General features: G+C 41.2%; 1 protein-coding gene across 2 annotated transcripts in view; it reads right to left on the bottom strand.

The window, feature by feature from the left end:
• The window catches only part of PRKAR2B (protein kinase cAMP-dependent type II regulatory subunit beta), an 89,228-nt gene that overhangs the window by 46,710 nt on the left and 22,231 nt on the right, over positions 1-20,287 (bottom strand). For both annotated transcript variants that reach the window (XM_045793456.2, XM_045793455.2), the window contains exon 2: positions 18,549-18,584. In XM_045793456.2, coding sequence (XP_045649412.1) covers positions 18,549-18,584 — 36 coding nt within the window. The remainder of the gene's footprint in view (positions 1-18,548; positions 18,585-20,287) is intronic.

The following is a 20,287-nucleotide window of genomic DNA, read 5'->3' as shown; positions in this document are numbered from 1 at the left end:
AAGTATGGTTTCTTCTTTGGGGCTTTTTTCCTTTAGTAGCTAGATGAACTGATATGCAAGATAATAGTTTCATTCTTTTAAAAAGAAGTGACATTTGTCTGGGTTGTTATTTACTGCCATGCTAGGTGTAAAGTATTATGCTCTCATACAACGGTAATGTTTCTCAACAGAAAAAAAGACATATCCAAATGGGTCACCTGCAGCCTTATAAGCAGGTGGTGAAACAAGTAACTTGAGCTTCCCTCACAGAGAGCTCAAGGCGTCGACTCTGACTTGTAAATGGGGGGAGTCCGCTGCAGATGTCCCCTGAGGCTGGAGAGGAAGCTCAGTGGGCCAATGGAGAACCTTCCCTGGACACAGAAAGATAGAAGGCTTCCTCAGGGCAGCCAATCCAACCTAATAATCTGCTAGCAGACATGATTCTGATAATCCAAAATGGGTCAGCTGAAATCTGTCCCTGGTGAGGTCAGGGTTTCCGAGCCCTCTGTCCTAGCGGACCCCGGAGGGGCAAATGAGACAGCTTCCAGATCAATCCGAGATGGGTGGGCTAATTAATCAGAACCCTTTCCTGGGATTTTGGGGGGCTTGAATCACAGAGAATACCAGGTCAGCCTCTGTCTGGTGGCCATTACTGTAAAGTGTGGAGCTGTGGTGTCCTATCCCTACCACATGGAGAAAGCAGCCTACAGCAAGAGAAAGTCAGAGGACAGAGATGGAGAGATTCTTCAGTGTTGGAAAGCCAGGTTCCAGTTCCTCCCGACGCCCAGCTACAGGCCTGCCCTCCCCGCAGCTTGATGATTTTTGGAGCACCCCACCCCCACCACTATTTCAATAAACTTCCCATTTTCACTTGATTGATTTCAATGTGTGTTTCAGTTACTGACAACCAAGGAAACATCAGAAATGAACCCTGGTTTAAAAAGATCGGGACAAGGAAAACAAGATAACAAAGGTGCAACCAACTGCCAAAAGTAAGAATAAAACCACAGGGCAGTTGTTGATAAGAAAGTGGTATTTACAAGATAACAAGTTCAAACTGAACGAAATTCTACCAAAAGTAGGTGACACCTAGGTCAGGGCCCATGTGTGGCTCTGACAGGAGTATCCATCCTCGCTGATCTGGGATATTACCCAGAGATTATAAATGATGAAGGTATTCTGCAAAACTGAAATCATTCTCTCCCACCAAATTTTGCTGTCGTGGCAGAACAAAGCTGGCCCTGGGTCTTCAACGTCGTTTTATGCTCCATGGATTTCAGAACCCCTGGCTGGTATTTTTTTTAAAACCGTTTTAGCGTTTTTATAAAAGTGATACATGCACCCTGCAAAAAACTCACTTCTGAACCATTAAACTTTTGTTTTGGGCGCCTGGGTGGCTCAGTTGGTTAAGCGTCTGCCTTCAGCTCAGGTCGTGACCCCGGGCTCCTGGGATCGAGTCCTGCACTGGGCTCTCTGCTCAGCAGGGAGTCTGCTTTTCCCTCTGCCCTCTCTCCCTACTCACAATCTCTCTCTCTCTCTCTCTCTCTCTCTCTCAAATAAATAAATAAAATCTTTTAAAAAACTAAAAATAAACTTTTGTTTTACCATATACAAAATGCCTCTAGCTTTAACAAAACACAGAAAACCACTCTTATTTACTGACTCTTCATTTGTAAACTGTGCCTGGTATTTATGATGATGGAAGCGCTAAATAGGGGCCCTGCCCTCTACCAGCTGGTTAGGGAGATTAATTCATCTGTTAAGGCAGGAATATAAATTATTATCTGTGATTAGACAGAAGTACTGATTTACAGTGTGGAGAAAGAGCACATGATTCAGACAGATCAAAGCACATCCCAGCTCTGCCGTTTTTTCCCTGCCACTTATTAACTGTGTGACCCCTATACATTACTAAGCATTATTAAATGCAATTTTCGTCATCTTTAAAATGTGTCTATTAAGACCTCCCTCACAGAATTGCTGTGATTAAATAAATAAATGCCACCTGTATAGCAATTCCATGAGAAGTAAACCTTGAAAAGTAGATGGATATATTTGGTTTTAAGCTATCAAAAAACATCAGGATGAAGCACAATAAACATTCAAACTGGCCAATGAAGGAGAATAAATTCCAGGCCTCTGTGTACAAATCCCTGCCAAAAGCTCCCCTCCAAACTCCCCACCCTGTTCTTCCTCGGTCTGTAACCCTATTTTCAACTAGCCCTCTCACAAACCTTCCCAGCCAAGGAAGGTGTGGCTGCCTACTGTCTTCTTAACATTCTCTGATTTGAAATATGTCCTGTAATCCTCCCATCAACTGTTTGTGTAAGGCACCGCTGTTATCCCCATTTTATAGACAAGGAAACTGAGGCCCAGAGAAGTTAAACAAGTGCTCCAAAGTCCCTAGCCCATCTGGAGTGCAAAGTTTGAGCCCAGCAAGTTTCCCTCTGACTCTGCACTTCTCAGCACACACTCTCTCAGGGGCTGACGCTCTGCTAGTGGGGTATCAACCTGATGGGGAATCTAGCAGGTGACTGGGTTCTTAAGTGAGTAGACACGTGACACCTGGTTACATAGGGGAGAATGCCTCTCCCAGGAGGTGACATGTCAGCCAAGACCTGGAAAGTACATCTAAGTCAGGATAAACACCTCTTGTTGGGATCAGCAGGTGCTCCAACCAATGATTCCTAAATAGATCACTCCTAGCTCTGATCCCTAATTATTCACCTAAATCAGAAAAGCACATTCAACAATGTTCTCTGAAATATACCTAGAATTCAGAGCTTGATTCTGTTACAAAATGTGTTTTGATTTGCACTAAAATAATAGTTGGTATGTTAATGACATTTCAAGAACAAGACTAATCATTAATGTTATGACCAAGCAGAGTTCATCCTAGGAATGTAAGAATAGCTCAATATTAGAAAATCTATTAACACAATACCATATCATTATGTTAAAAGACAAAAACCAAATGATTATATGAATGCTATGAAGGCATTTGGCAAATACCATTCTTAATTTTTAAAAGATCTCAGTAGTATTAGTAATGCTGCTTGCGAACATATATTCTTACTATACTTTTAGGAAATGTGTTAAGCATTTTACACTGATTAGCTCATTAATCACTTAACAATACCCTATGAGTTAAGTACACTTACCACCAATTTTACAGATAATGAACTTAAGTTCAAAGGAATGAAATCACCCTTTCAAGGTTAAACAACTAGTGAGTGCCAAAGACCAAATCTGAACACAAAGCCATCTGACCTCCGAGCTCAAACACTTACACATCATAAAGGTAAAATTGAACAGGCACTTCACTAAAAAAAAAAAATACCCATGGTCAACAGTAATGAAAAAATGCTAAGCCTCACTCATAAATTCTAAAAAATGCCAACTAAAGACATAATTGACTTATTAAATTGGTAAACATTTAAAAATTCGGTAATACTGAGTGTTTCACACTATGTTAAACATACGATGAGAGTATAAATTAGTATGCCATGTTAGGGGGCAATTCAACAATACCTGTACAAATTTCACATGCTCATACTGTTGACTAAGCAATCCCACTTACAGACTTACTGGCATGATTACACAAAACTACAGGTACCTGAAATTTTTAAACACCCTTGTTACATAAATTTTAATACATCCATATAATGGAATACCATTCAGTCATTAAAATAAGAATGAGACATCGCTAGACGCAAGGACATGAAAAGTAATCCAGGATATACCGTCGGGTGAAAAAGACAATGTGGAAAGTTGGATATCATTTAAATTCCAACTAAATATGCACGTGCATAAAAATATCCAGGAAAGTACTCCAGGAGCTGTTAACTGTGGTGATCTCCAGGGCTGGAATTGGGAACAGCGGGAGAAACAAGCCCTTTGAGTTTTCATTTGTACTATTTGACTTTTACCATGAGCATGTACCCATTTATCATTAAAAAAATCTTTAAATGAGGGGCACTGGGTTGCTCAGTCAGTTGAGCATCTGACTCTTGATTTCAGCTCAGGTCCTGATCTCAGGGTCCTGGGACTGAGCCCCTACCATGGGCTCCAAGCTCAGCAGGGAGTCTGCTTGAGGATTTCTCTCCCTCTCTCTCTGCCCCTCCCCCACCACTCGTGCGTGTTGAGTGTGCACACATGAGTGTTCTCTCTCTAAAAGAAATAAGTCTTTAAAAAAAAATCTTTAAATGATATAAAAGGTATGTGTACACACTGATCGCAGCTATAAAAAACATGGATACTGATTCACAAAGAGTCTGTTTTAGAAAAATTTTAGTAGTTGAACTTAATATATAGTGGGAAACATAACTTTATCGTTAAAAAAGCAAAAAGAAGATCCTGACTTCTTGTTGCTATAGTTACAGGAGAGCTGGAAATGATTTCCAGTTAAAATGGAGATAATGAGCAAAAACCAGCACCTCTTGCCCCAGCCCCTCTGTCCTCGCCCACCCTCTCCCTTCCAAATCACCACATCTCACCAATCGCGGGTCACACACTGCTTGGAGTGCTGGTCTCACTGGTTTCCAACGTACACAGATACACTAGATCAGAAATAACTAGATATATCTAGATCTTTTTACTGTTTATAGGATCCATAATCGCAAAGCAGAGTATTTAATAATACAATTCTGCACACCAATCACACATCACTCATTCATTCCTAACATCCTCCTTAGGGAAACCTGCATCATTCACCTTCTGTTAGATCTGCAGTCCTCTGAAAAGTATATAGATGGCAGTCACTACAGTATAAACTAAATGATTTTTCCCAATAGTAAAGGCTTTTCCCCCCCTCTCTCCAGGGAGAAACAAAGCAAAATAACAAACATGACTAAAATCACTTCTAGGAATGTAGTTAATTCCATATATAAACAAACAGTATTACGGCATACAATATTTCTGGGTACTTATCCATTAATCTGGGTGGCAACTTAGTATTTTCAGATTTCCCCTTGAAAAGGGAAGGGGAAAATACTTACATTTAGATCAGAATTAATCTGAATCAGGATGTCAAGGGGCAGAGGCAGAGCACAAGTCACACCAGAAACTGCTTATTGTACATTTTTGCACAAGGATCACTTTGAAAACAGTATATTTCCTGCAGTTGGTTTTAATAAATGGTAGGTAGTACCACATTACATGCCACCACCAGTTCAGGGTGAGAATTTTCTTTCTTTTTTAAAAAATTTATTTATTTTAGAGAGGGAGTGATTGCATGGGGGGAGGGCAGAGAGAGAGAGAGAATCCCAAGTAGACTCCCCGCTTCGTGTGGAGCCTGACCTGGGGGCTCACTCTCACAACCCTGCAATCCTGACCTGAGCCAAAACCCAGAGTCGGACACTCAACTGACGGAACCACCCAGGCACCCCAGGGTGAGAATTTTCTTTTTTTTTTAAATTTTATTTATTTATTTGACAGAGATAGAGACAGCCAGCGAGAGAGGGAACACAAGCAGGGGGAGTGGGAGAGGAAGAAGCAGGCTCACAGCAGAGGAGCCTGATGTGGGGCTCGATCCCATAACGCCGGGGTCACGCCCTGAGCCAAAGGCAGACGCTTAACCGCTGTGCCACCCAGGCGCCCCCGAGAATTTTCTAATAAGCCATTTCTGAGAAAGAAAGAAAGAAAGAAAGAAAGAAAGAAAGAAAGAAAGAAAGAAAGAAAGAAAGAAAGAAAGAAAGAAAGAGAGGGAGAGAAAACAATCTGAATCACTCAGGTTGACTGCTAAAAGCATTAGAATGCAAACCATTTTGCAATTTTGGGCACAGAAAATCTGAATGATGAACTGATTAAAATATAGGAATACTTAGGTTGTTATTAAACAACAATAATAATGTATATGTTTCATCTGTAAGAGTATGTGTAGAAAAACAAAGCTAGCACTAGAAATTACTCTAAACAATTGCTTTTTCTCTACTTTGTTGGAATTTAGTATATAAAATATTTAATGCAGTATCAAGATTCAGGATGAAAATCATACCAGGGAAACATAGCTAGAACTCCCATTTAGTAAATCAGTTAAAAACTAGTTGATTCCAGGGGCACCTAAGTGACTCAGTCAGTTAAGCATCTGCCTTCAGCTCAGGTCATGATCCGAGAGTCCCGGGATTGAGCCCCCCGCATCAGGCTTCTGGCTCAGCAGGAAGCCTGTTTCTCCCTCTGTCTCTCCCCTGCTTGTTCTCTCCCTCTCTCTCTCTTTCAAATAAATAAAATCTTAAACAACAACAACAACAACTAGTTGATTGCATTTTTCTTTTTTAAGTAGGCTCCATGCCCAGCATGGAGCCCAACGCAGGCCAGAATTTATGACCCTGAGATCAAGACCCAAGCAGAGAGACCAGAGTCAGACGCTTAAACGACTGAGCCACCCAGGTACCCCTAATTGATTCCATTTTAAACAATAAATTAGTAACATTAAAAAACTGAAAGAACATGAGCCTGGGCCTATGAAACTCTCTGTGGCTCAGTTTCCACACCTGTAAAATGGAGACAATAAGAAAACATCCCTTCAAAAACAGTAGTAGTGATTCTGATAGATTATCCCAGAGAAAGCAAAGGTGAGCAACAGCGCCAGGCACACAGCTGACTCTGTGTACGTTTTAACACCACCATCATCATTTACTTTTACAAATGAGACTCCTAAGGTTCATAACCAAAGTAACTGATCCTTATTCACACTTTTGAGCTACTTCCCTTGTTAGAGAAATTTATTCTTTGACAAAAGTGAGGGAAAAAAGCTCTGGGAATTACAACTTCATGAAAAACATTTGGGACTGTGAAAAACAAGACAAAAGGCCCAAAATGGAGTCACTTATGCTAAGCCCCATGTCACCAAACCGAGACTTTATGACCGTTCCAGCTGTCCCAGAGATGGAATCTTACGCCAGGCAACCAGGCACCCCCTAGTCAGCACCAGGAGGCAAACCCCTGCCATCCCCCCAAAGAAAGAAAGTGACCCTGTAGTAACCAACCCACTTTTGTAGGTTGTTTCTACTCCCTTCTGCCTACAAGTCTCTATTTTTTGTACAGCTCCTTGGAGCTCCTTTCTATCTGCTAGACTGAATGCTGCCCAATTTGAATAGATTTTTGCTCAAATAAACTCTCCAAATTTTTAATATGCCTCAGTTTAGCTTTAAATAGGTCTCATAGGCTGCCCTGAAAACATATAAGGACCTCTGCCTCAGAATTTCTGTCCAGGGTGGGACACGCAGTGTGACTCCATCCAGGGGTGGGACAGGCAGTGTGACTCCGTCCAGGGGTGGGACACGCAATGTGACTCTGTCCAGGGTGGGACACGCAGTGTGACTCCGTCCAGGGGCGGGACAGGCAGTGTGACTCCGTCCAGGGGTGGGACACGCAATGTGACTCTGTCCAGGGTGGGACACGCAGTGTGACTCCGTCCAGGGGCGGGACAGGCAGTGTGACTCCATCCAGGATTGGGACACACTGTGTGACTCCATCCAGGGGCGGGACAGGCAGTGTGACTCCGTCCAGGGGCGGGACACGCAGTGTGACTCCGTCCAGGGGCGGGACAGGCAGTGTGACTCCGTCCAGGGGCGGGACAGGCAGTGTGACTCCGTCCAGGGGTGGGACACGCAGTGTGACTCCGTCTAGGGGCGGGACACGCAGCGTGACTCCTTCCAGGGTTGGGACATGCAGCGTAACTCCGTCCAGGGTTGGGACATGCAGTGTGACTCCCCTACAGCTTGGACAACCATCTAGGAGACTTTGGTCCCACCAGCTCTCTAGTTTAACATCAAGAATCCCTTCTAAAAAGATGATTTTAGTAAAGAAAAATTATACTTTCATTTAACTTCAAATTTCATTGTCAATATGATATAACATAAATGTTTATTTTTTAATCTGTAAAAATATAATTCTGGTTTATAAGCATTCTCATTATTCTAATTCCAAGAACAGCTCTCAATCTAAAAAATATACTTAAATAAACTGTCCCCCTCATGTAAATGCACTGAAGAAAGAAAAGCAACACTAACAGGGCCAAAAGATCTGAAGGAAGTGAAAAGGCCAAATAAAAACGTAACGTAAAAGTAGCAGTTTATTTTTAATTTTTTTTTAATTTGTTTTTCTTAGTAATCTCTACACCCAATGTGAGGCTCGAACTCACCACCCTGAGATCAACAGTTGCATGCTCCTCCAAGTGAGACAGCCAGGAGCCCCAAAAGTAGCAGTTTATTTTTAGAAAGCCATCGGAGTACCTATGGTAAGTTTAAATCTTCAGTTTCTACTGCAAATACCACCCAGCCACCTGTGGAAACTCAGCTCTGAAAATGACCTCACAGTAGAAAGCCATGTACCTTTTCTGAAATACCATGTGTCTGCTACCCTGTTACTTTATGTTATGCAATGAGCATATTAAATTATCTACATCTGTTTTTAAATGGGAGCTACAACTTATAATTTTTTTTAAATACTTAAGGAGAGGGTGAGGTCTACCTTTTCTGATGGAGGTCAATAAAGATAATATTCATAATTCCTTGAAACAGGTCTAACAACACAATTATTTAAAGTATTTGGTCTTTCAAATGAAAGGCTCCTTTTTTCTACCATTCTGAAAACAATATACCATTAATCTATATTTAAATTTTTTAGCAGCTTAATTATATTGCCTTAGTAAAACTACAAAATCAACGTTCTCCAATTTTAGTAACCCAAGGCTGAAGACAGTAAAAGAAAGAGAAGATCCAGATTTACTTTTTGGTTTTCAGTTGTGTCATTAATTTTTTAAGTATCAGAAAACATGACCAAATGATTAGCTAGTATAAAATACACTGTTGGCTCTCAGAGACTAAGAACCCAGTAACAGGAACACTTCTAGCAATCAGCATCTAGAAGCAGCTGGTCCAATCTGATGGGGGGTGGGGAGCCTGCATTTATACACACACCTGATTAAAATTAAAGGTTAAATTTTAAAAGGCAGATCAATCTATTTTCAAAATAATACTCTAAGAATACAGCTTATAATCTAGGGGAGACGAAAGTTGTTCTGATTTTTATCTAAAAAGCTAAAGGATGTTACATCTGAGAGAACTCTTTCCCATCTCCCATAAATGCTGATACAATGTTATGTCAATCCAAGTTTGGGGTAGAAGAATTAGCTGTAGGAGAGACACAGAATTGTGTACTCCGTCCAATTAAAATAAAGTGGGGTAAACTATAGGAGAAAATTGGGGCGCCTGGGTGGCTCAGTCGTTAAGTGCTGCCTTCGGCTCAGGGCGTGATCCCGGTGTTCTGGGATCGAGCCCCACATCAGGCTCCTCTGCTGGGAGCCTGCTTCTTCCTCTCCCACTCCCCCTGCTTGTGTTCCCTCTCTCTCTGGCTGTCTCTCTCTCTGTCAAATAAGTAAATAAAATCTTAAAAAAAAAATTATAGGAGAAAATAGCAGAGATACTAATATTATGGTATTTTTGCTAGTGTAAAATTTAACAAATTGAGCCTAAGGATATATAAAAGTTTATTTAGCACTCGCTCTGTGCCAGCCATTGCGCTTAAAAAAAAAAAAAAAAAAAAAAGAGCTTTGCCTGCATTCACTCATGAATTACAACAACCCAATTCTAGAGAAGACAGTGAGCTAAGTTGCCCGAGGTCACACAGCTCCTAAGTGGTACAGTCCAAGGTCCTAAACAATGTCTGTCTGCCTCCACGCCAAACCCATCATAGGGCCTCGTTGAGTATTTGATCAAGAAATGACAGAACGACCTCAAAACCAAGCTCTTCACTTCTACACCACACTGTCCATTGTACTCCAGGTAATATCAGATAAAGTGCTCTCATTGGAAATCTAACAGAATTAGCTTTAAAGAAAGTTTAAGCAAGCATCCCTAGGGAATACATTATAACGTGGAGACCCTTGATCCAACCACGCCCGCTTTGCTCTGTCACCTCGGTCATCCACAAGATGCAAGACTCCGGACAACCACCTTCTCCCCAAGTTCATGTCCACATTCCTTCAGGCTTCCCCACTGGACTGCAGTATCTCAAGGTCAGGGAGCATCTGCTGCTGCCATTCCCAATGCAATGGTCCCTGTACGGTGCCTGGCAACGGTAACTGCTCAATTGAACTTCTGACCTACGGGTTCCTCCCATCCCTTCCCACCTTCCTTCCCAACACTTCGCCCACACCCTCAAGTGTTTTTACAAAGCACTCCCAACATATCCTCATCTTAGCTGAAACCTGGTTCTTCTCTGGGAACACCACCTCTCTTAGAAGGCCCCACTCCCTGCACCCAGCAGGACCCAAAAGACAGTGAGGGATTCTCCTGGCTCCCCACACGGGCATCCACACCCCTACCTGGTACCCCCGTGCCAATGCAGGGGTGTCTCTGAGATTCACAGGTTCAGGTGCCCCTCCTGACAGGTGTCTGTCTCTGTGCTCTTCACATTCCAGTTCTGCCATCATCACAGACAACTTCGGGGTCCAAGCCCATCCTCAAGTCTTCTTAGCCTCAGCCTCACCCATAACCACACACCTGCTGGTCCTTCCCTCAGGAATCTTAAACCCCACTGTGCACGTCTGGCCAAATCTCCCCATTCCGCTAGGACTCCCACTTTCTTACTTTGCGTCCTGCTTTTTCTTTCCCCTCAATTCATTAATTACAATGCTCACAGCTTAGGAGAGGGAACGAGATGTAGGAACAAACAGCCACCGTATTAAATGATCTGCAAACAGTACCAGCAGCCTGAGTACCTGCTCTACAGACAGGTGGCATCCAGAGGGAAAGAAAGGATGCTGAGGGCAGGGGACACGGTTGGGGGGGCGAACTGCAGGAAGGCCAGAGAAGCGAAGCCTCTGGAGTGCTCCCAATGTGAACGGGCAGGTGCCGGGCACAGGCAACATGTATCTCCCACCACTGTCCAGGGGGCACCGTTCACACTGCCATCCGTTCTAATAAAATGCCAAAGTAGTAAAATAAGGTTTTTGGTTTTGGTTTAATAATCGGTTATTTGGGGATGAATGTGTAATTTTCCTTTGGGAGATCATTTCGATCTCCTACAGAGCACACCGAAGTCATGGCCCCTTAATGCACAGCAGTCCCCAGTGAGAGAAGCAGAGAGTGAGGGTGATTAGGGGCTATGGCAGCAAGCTGGTACTGCAGCGGCCATATTATCCTATTGCATGAAAGTACTGGTCTGCAGTGGATTTCGGGGCAGGGAGGCTGATCCTTCACACAGAGAATTTGTGGAACAGAGACGTGAACTCTGATCATAATCAGAGAATGGGTGCGCCTTCTATCCTCTCATATCCACTCTACAGGGCAGTGTCCAGTAACCAGGACACACAAGGGCCCCAGTGGGCTACAGGGGCTTCCCAAGCCCTCAGCCAAGTCCCTCCACCACTGCAGGCGTGAAGGTCTGAGGACACCACCCTGGGAGCAGGAGACAGCCTGCCCTGCGCCCCACCCTGCCCTGAACTACTGATCATGTTTTTACTACCGCCTTCCTTTCCCCTTCCCTGGAGGGCTCAAAGACAACTTGAAGAAAATGCAATTAAGTTCAAGAGATAATTGAATTTCTCACTGGCCTTTCAAGAGCCTGTCAGCATTCCTGGGCCTAACAAAGAAGAACCAGAGACTCAAGACTGCCCACGGGCTGCACTGGGCTCTCTTTCCCACAGCGTGCTAAGGCGTGCAAGAACACGCCACGCTTGACAAATGCCAGGAAATCAGTACTGCCCAGTATGAAGGAGGGGAGGGAAGAGGGCTGGACGAGACAGGAGCAGCACTCCTTCTGCTCACTCGGGTTTATTTGCAGAGAACCACAGCGGAGGATTAGTCTGGGCACAGAGAGGTAACAGGTGCATCAAGGGGCCTGGAACCGCTTCCAGCCCACCGGAGGAAGAAGTTGCGGGCTGCACTCTGGCATCTCAGACAAGCTCTCCAGGTCCACTCTCCACACTCTCTTCCTGCTCCCCTTGCCCAGTGTCAGCCCCTCTGGGCTCATCCTGCTGCCTCAGCTAAACCGTCTCTACCTCCTGATTTCGGCCTCCCCCTGGCTGTCATCTTTCTAATGAATTCCCCACGTCAAGCTCTGCAGCTACTTCTGACCCACCTCTCCATCCAGTCCAGGCTCCTGGCGACCCTGTGTATGCAGGAGACAAACTGGACGACAGGCTCACACCGTGAAACCAAACTGGAGAGAATACTCTTTTGCCTTTTTCATGGATTATCTGCTGTCTGATCACTACAACAATCTTGTGAGATATGTATTATCCCCATTGTATACCTGGAGAAATTCGAGCCTTAGCAAGGTGACTAAGCTCCCTGGCCCCTCCCACACTTGTGAGTAGCAGGGCTGGTATTCCAACCTAGGTCTCTCTGAACCCAGAGCCTATTCTGCTTCCTCCGATAAGAAAGATGTTAAAGTTTTGAAGGAATGGTAAGTAAAGGGCAGAAGTAAATCCTGGCTTTAAGCCCCTGCTGTCCATGGCCATGGGCACCCATGTCACAGGTACTCCGGGCTGAGGCAAGGTGCAAGCAGCACCCGGGGAGCAAGGACTTCATGATAAATACAGCTAGCTTAGTGATAAGGCACAAATTACTTGCCTTGTTTTCCTGTCGAAACCCACATTATAAGCCGTAATGACCGGCACCCTTTCTGTGAGCCATGCCCTGCAAGAACTGTAAGTTTTCTCCTTTTCCCTTTGTGGGTATTACAGTATCCACCACACGGAGTCAGTCACAGCCAGCTTTCCTGCTACACTGAACTTCCTAAAGGCCCTATCTTACCCTCCGTGCATCCCTTGCACTGTATCTGGCGCATAGTAGGGGTGCACTAAATGTCTGCAGAATGAATTAGGAAGTTAATTAAAGGAATATTTTCCCCATATGCATTATCTAGTGTTGGTAATTACCAAGCTTGAAGCGAGCTTTCAAAATGAAGTTCATTTCAAAAATAAAATATAAATGTAAATATATTCACTCCAGCAAATTAGTCTGACAACGTGAGAATGACCTCTTGAAAAAAAAATAGGAGGGTTAAAAGCTCTCATCAAATCACTTTAAAGAAAAAACAATGAACACCAAGGCTACAAAATATTTCCACGACAAAACAAAAGGAAGCATATGTTCCCTGAATCAAGGAAGCATATGTTCCCTGAATTGGAGTCAATAAAAGATCTGAACTTCTGTTATTTCACTACTATCTTGGGGACTAATCATTTTCTGTTTTTGGTGATTTTACTGAGTTTTTTATATATCATTTTACATAGTGGGTGTGTGAAATTTAAAGACTTAATTTCACCTCTGAATTACTCCAAATGCCAGTGTAGGGAAAATTATCAAAATTTTAGCTCTGTTAAAAATATACTATAAAATTCAATGCTCACATTATGGCTAAAAACTGAAGTGTGGCTAATTATCTACATGAGAAAAGAAAATTACCAAATTCATAATTTGGAGTTCCATTTTCACTTCTATTATAAGAAATAATTACGCATTAGAGCAAGTAACACTCAACAGCAGTCCGGGAAAGCAGTACTAAATAAAGCAATGCTCGATGCAAAGGCTTTGCCGACACCAGTGGGGCACGGTGACCAGACAGTGGATGTGCCCATGCAACTGGTGATACAGGGAACTGTAGCATTGGGAGGGAGAACCTTCAGAACTTCAAGAAAAGCAGACTTCGAAAATTTTCGGGAGTCAGTTTATGAAAGATCAGAAAAATGGAGCCATGAAAATTAAATGCAATATAAAATCCTTGAGTCAGCTCAGATAAAGAGAGGAACAGCGGCTATACCAAGACAATGAAGGACACTGGACTCTATAGATAACAGCACTGTATCAAGGTTAAATTCCTTGAGTGTAATATTATGCAGAAGAATGACCTTGTTCTTAGGAGACACACACGAAGTATTCAGAATTCCTGAAAGATTCCGTAAAAAGAATACAAAAACATAGTGTGGGTATGAGTGTACGTACGGAAGGAAGGAGAAGGGCCTACGAACGGGGCAAAAGAAGAACACCTGGGAAATCCAGAGAAAAGTGATCATTGAACAATTCTTCAAACTGTTCTATAAGCTTGACTTTTTTCAAAATAAAATCCTGGGGTTAAAACAAAATCAGAGAGCAGTCTGACCTCATACTGCAAGGCACTGTCTCAAGAGTGACAAGAAATTTCTTTTTCTTTCTTTTTTTTTCCCCTCCAATTCAGAGACAAAACCACAGAGGAAAACCATTATAATCTTTCTAAAAACCATAACGTGCAAACAGTAAAAGGAGATGCCCCATATTAAAGGATGATATCAAAGAGTGTTACGACTCTCTAAGGCTTATTTATGACAGGCTAAGGCACAGCACTGAGGGTTTTATTGTTTTGTTTTGTTTTAAACTATGTTCAGAAGATGGTTGACCACTAACATTTCTGAGAGCCTAGCCACTGCGCTTTATAAAAACCATCTAGCTTAACCGTTACAACAAGCGTGACTACAGTTCTTATGATCCCAAACTGAAAGAAAGTGAAAATAAGAAAGTAAGACTCAATGTGGTAAATAACTTACGTGCAAACTCGCACAGTAAACGGGTAGATTGAACTCAAGTCTGTGAAACCCCACACTCTAGAGTCTTTCCCATATAATACACTAGACGAACAAAGAACAGGGCTGTTGTCCGCATAAAGTTTTACTCTTCAACGATTTATCGAACGACTATGTCTACCACTACCATTGTTTTTTAATAATAATTATAAGAATAAATGGTATATTTCCATTGTTCCACCAAGAAGAATAACCTTCTAAAATACTCCAAACTGTCAGTGTTAATTCTAATTCCATCAAAATTCTAAGAGATTATGTGGATTTTGTGTTAATTTTATGTATGTTATTTATAACCACATACTAGTTTATGTGATTAGAAAATAGATTATGTGTGACTTCTGTGTATTTAATAAAGACATACTGATAAGTGATTACTAAGAATAGAAATGGGTTTAAAAAAGAACAAAAGTAGTATTTCTTTGGGCACCTGGGTGGCGCAGTCGTTAAGTGTCTGCCTTTAGCTTAGGGCGTGATCCCGGCGTTCTGGGACCGAGCCCCACATCAGGCTCCTCCGCTGGGAGCCTGCTTCTTCCTCTCCCACTCCCCCTGCTTGTGTTCCCTCTCTCGCTGGCTGTCTCTCTCTCTGTCGAATGAATAAATAATCTTAAAAAAAAATAGTATTACTTTTATTCAAAAAAGGATTACGGGGTACTGTGTAAAAATAAGGCTGTGGGTAATCGTACTGTATTATATAAATATATGACATCAACACACTGTACACCTGAAACACACACAACGTGATATGTCAACTACAGCTCAATAAACAATAAAAATAAATAAATGATAAAATTAAGATTATGGGGTGCTGTCAGAAGGATACCAAAGATATATGTCATCTACATTTCAGAAGACACCTGACAGTTTCAATCATATTTTGTAGAACTTAACCAATCTAACGCCCACCTGTATTTGTTGCCATTAATCATCCCCTACTGTATGCTTTTCATTACCACACCTAGTGGAAAATGAGCTTAGGAAGCCCTGAAACCTCTATAGACTCTTAAGATTCTGGGAAATTTGTTTGAAAATGCTAAGTGACACTTCTACTTATAGAAAAAAAAAAAAACCTGACAGGTTTGTGGTCAGGCACTGAAAACACATGAAAAGAGCTTAGCCGAAACAGTGTGGTAGAGGTGCAAAAATGATCCTAAATAATGTCTTTGTTAAACACTTTCTTAATGTAAACATCCCCTCATCCTCCTGAACTATAATAAGAGAAAAAGGCATAAAAGGGAGAAAAGTTTTGTTTTAATTACTCCAGTTGAATTATTTATTTTTGCAAGATGCAGTCGGAATAGCAAAAGCCAAAACCTCGAAGATTTAGAAAACTCAGGCAGAAGTTTAGAAATATATTGTAACATATTCTTTTCCAGTTTCATTCTATCAACAGTGACTAAATACCCAGCATTACACATAGTATATTATTGTATATTATACAGCATTTATTGTTATAATTATTATTTAAAAAATAAATGAATAAGAAAGGAACTCTTGCATCACATAAACTTCTGGTTGATTTTACCTGGCTTATTTTTTTCCCCCTAAGTTATAGGTCTTACGTAAGTTTTACAGTTCATTTCTGAAAAGAAAAAATTATTTCTGAAATAAAATTCCATCAGAAAAAGATATGCTAAGAAATATTGTTAACTATCAAATATGAATTTCTACATTATAAGTAGACATAATTTATTAGTTTCAGGAAATGATACTTTAAAATAAATTGATATATATCTCTACTACTAAATTAAATTACTTTTAGCCACTAAGTTAACAAAGAAAACTACAGGATTTCCTCCTCAAGATGGTTTAAGACTGTTTCTATATTCTTCTTTGCCAGAAAAGTTTTAGATAAAATTTTACAAAAAATAAGAAAGTCAAGGGCCGCTTGCATGGCTCAGTCATTAAGCGTCTGCCTTTGGCTCAGGGCGTGATCCCGGCGTTCTGGGATCAAGCCCCATATCAGACTCCTCGGCTGGGAGCCTGCTTCTTCCTCTCCCACTCCCCCTGCTTGTGTTCCCTCTCTCACTGGCTGTCTCTCTGTCAAATAAATAAATAAAATCTTTAAAAAAAAAAAGTCAAATAAATTATAGACAGGCAGATGATTAATAGGGTCTCATTGCTTTTTTTCCTTCCTATACCACTGTTCTTTTTATCTAAGGTAGTAAATGTAAGTAAATATAAGATAGTAAAAATAAGTTTCTTTCCGTTGCCCCAAAGACCAAAGATGCACATAAAATAATCAATGTCAAGATTCATTCTCATAATGAATTCCAGTGTGTTATATTCCTAGGGTAACAATTCTACTCCTTTCAAGGCTTATTGCTAGGTGTAACTCAACTCCTGAACTTGATATCACCTTGTTTATTTTTCTTTAAATCAAATTGTTTCCTGTTGTTTTCACTGACATTTCCTATGCCTGTCATTCTAGAAATAAACACAACATCTGACTTACTGTGGGTTTCTTCGCTGGCATTCCATCTTCTCTACATTTCCAGCCAAGTCTTACTGAGATACACTGGACACACATTCAGTGGTGATGGAGATACTAAAATAATGATGCTTCAGAGCTAACCTACACGATAGAGCCCCTGACCCATCGACTAATGATAAGTTTACTGTACAACACACACTAATGCAACTTGCCCAGATATAAATGTCTGATGTCATACAGTTTGAGGCAGAAAGGGAGATGATCTATTCTAAGACTCCTACCTACATGTCTGCGGAAAGAATTTTAACCATGAAGACAAGATATCACACTATGGATTCTCTCTTATTGCTCCTCTCTTACTTCCGCCACTGCTCACAGAACCCCTACACTACAACACCGTCACGCTCGATGGCTCTACTTTGGGTATCATCTGATGCCTTGCTGACATAAACATGATTCCTCATGCCACAAAAGTCATTACAATCCACTCTTTGTTTGCAACATTTAAAATAATTGTCTTCAGATTACAAAAAGTTCAGGAGGATAAAGGAGACGCTATCCCAATAGAGCACATTTTCTTAATCCCGGTCTTTTTCCTCTTACGCCTGGTCACTATATAATGAGAATAAGTTGTACCAGTAACTGATGACAAGTTAAAAATAAAACTTAACCTTTAAACACCTTTAATAATACATCACAGATGGAAATGAGGTAATTTTATTAAATAAGTTACTCAATTGTATTACATAAACATCAGAAATGATCTGCTGGAAACGTTTATCTTGTGCTTTTCAACACAAAAAAATTCCAGTGTATTTAAAAGAAAGAGTAATTTTCTCACATCAAACATAGTAACACTTCATTTGTCCTCTGTCTTCAGAGAAGAAGGCATTCCACAAAAGTAAATCTTCCAAATAGTTTATCCACTTCAATGCCCAAACTCACTTTACTTAAACCATTTTGGACAGAAATGCTTTCAACTGTGGCCGGTATTCTCCACCAGTGCAGACAGTACAAAGTATTTGTGAATCTAATGCAAGCACCTGTTAGTAGCTAAGGTCTATCCCGGGGAATATGCATTAGGTTATGGTGGTATCTTTAAGAGAGCAAGAGCCTCAGGGCCATTAACAAAGGTAGAGCAATTCACGCCTCCTCCTCCAAAGCGCCCCACTGAGGACAAGTTCCTGTATCTCCATTTGCAGAGCTTTCCTGTCCCTTATCCTTGGTCCCTGTTCCTTGTCCCTTTTCCTATCGCTCATCCACCCACCATTTCTAGGATGTCCTTCACCCATCTTCTAAATCAAGAGCAGGAATAGACAAATTGGGGTGAGAGGCTCCATTTAAAAAGGTGCATCAGCCTCAGTGCACAGTGTGGGTTTATCCTCGCAGAGGTTATTTCCAATCATGTCCTTGTTCATTATTCTATCAGATGGTTGGTTTTCAGGGATAACCACCAACAAATAAATCATTACTCCACAGCAATTTTTCTCATCACACCTTCTGGTCCAATACCACTATCATTTATGAAATGTCACCATTAATAAGCAAAACCCATAATACGGTCTGACTTACCCGAGGCACGCCTTGTGAATCGGTTTATTACCGGAGCTAAAAGAAAAAAAGCAGAATAATATGATTACACATCGTTATACATATTACGTAAGTTAAATAGAGGAAAAATATGAATGAATAAGCAATGCAAGAGGAAATATCACCAAAAAAAGATTAAAAGCTTAAATTCACTAGTAGCCAAGAAGTAGAAATTAAAATCAATATTTCGCCTGGTAAATTAGTCACCCACAAAACATTTGAAATTAAAAAAAAAAAATCCCAACTTCTGTATGGTTGAAACTACTTAACTGGGGATCGATATGTAAATCTATATAATGTCTTTGGAAACAATGTGGCAATCACATCGAGGGCCATACAAGGTTCTTATGTCCTCTAATTAACTCTACTTTTAGAGATTTATCCTACAGAAATACTACTAGAGAAGGAAAAATCAATGTCTTGTAAAAGGGGATTTCAAAATGCAGCAAGCAACCCTAGCTAACAGAGTTTCTTAACATGGGATCGGGAGGCCATGAAGGAAGTGGAATTTATTCACATCCTCATTGGAAAAACCACAAACTTTTTTTTAAAAAACCCTTCAGCTAGCTGCCCACTCTCAGCTGGGACTTGACCTCCTTCTCCTCAAGATACCTGAATCAGCCTCACTCTTCACTTCAAAAGGCCCCAAAGCAGATTAACAAGCTTCAACCCCTCATTTGCATATTAACCCAACCAATCCCAGCTAACTTCTTTTCACTCCCTGGTTTGCACGGAAGACCTGAATGAGAACTACACCTTCAGCCCTTTGACTCTAAAACCCTGCCCTCTCTTTGGCTTCCTCGGATCCAAGAACCACCTCAGATTCAGGTTTCTACCCGAACTGCAATTCTAATTTAAAAAACAGGCCCGTCTGCTTAAATTTTCAGTGCATTCTTTCTTGGTCAACAATATACTTCTATCTGGCCGTGTCATTTTTACAATGAAAAAAATAGGGAACAAAGTGAAAAATGCTCATGTATACCGAAATCATTGTTAAGTGAGTATATCCTTGCTATTCTCAGATTTAACAGTTATAGTTTTGATCATTTCTATGCAACCTGGAGGTCAAGGCCTCCAAATCTGCATGCTGAAGCCTGCAGTTTCAAGGTGGGGTGGGGAAGTGCATCATCACTCGCCTGGGAAGCCTCCCATGGCCCCAGTGCCCGGACTCAACCAGGTCTGTTGTTTCCTCCTGGTTCTGCTCACAGTTATGTCAAGAAGGGAGGTTTTTAAAGACTTTATTTCTTGAGGTAAGCAGGTAAATTTAAGGTTCATATTATACACAGAAAGGACACCGTGTCCACAGTATATTTGGTGGCAGAATGTCATTATATATTATAATACTTTTTAATACTTTGATACTTTTAAAACAGTAATTATATAAATTGTTTACACTATGGAAACAGATTGAGTTCAAAAGGAAGACAAAGATTTTATCTGCACTGTGGTTATACTACATGAAAAATGTGGATGCAGAGGAACAAGTACTAGAAGAAAACTGTTAAATGTTTTACATTAATCCTTGCAACCACTGTATTAAATATCGGCATCACCATATTACTGATGAGGACATTTTTAACGGTAAAGCTCAGAGATCCTGATTTGCTCTAGATCGCGAAGCCACTCTGTGGCAGGGCTGGAGAATTTGAACCTGCACACATCTAGCACCAAAATGCTGCCTCACAGAGAACAGAAGGCAAAAAGACTGACTCCTGAAATCA

Source organism: Ursus americanus, chromosome 3, assembly GCF_024610735.1.
Source record: "Ursus americanus isolate L20-20 chromosome 3, mUrsAme1.1.p, whole genome shotgun sequence".
Classification (NCBI taxonomy): domain Eukaryota; kingdom Metazoa; phylum Chordata; class Mammalia; order Carnivora; family Ursidae; genus Ursus; species Ursus americanus.
Note: the sequence above shows the minus strand (reverse complement) of the source record. Positions and strands in the feature narration are given on the sequence as shown.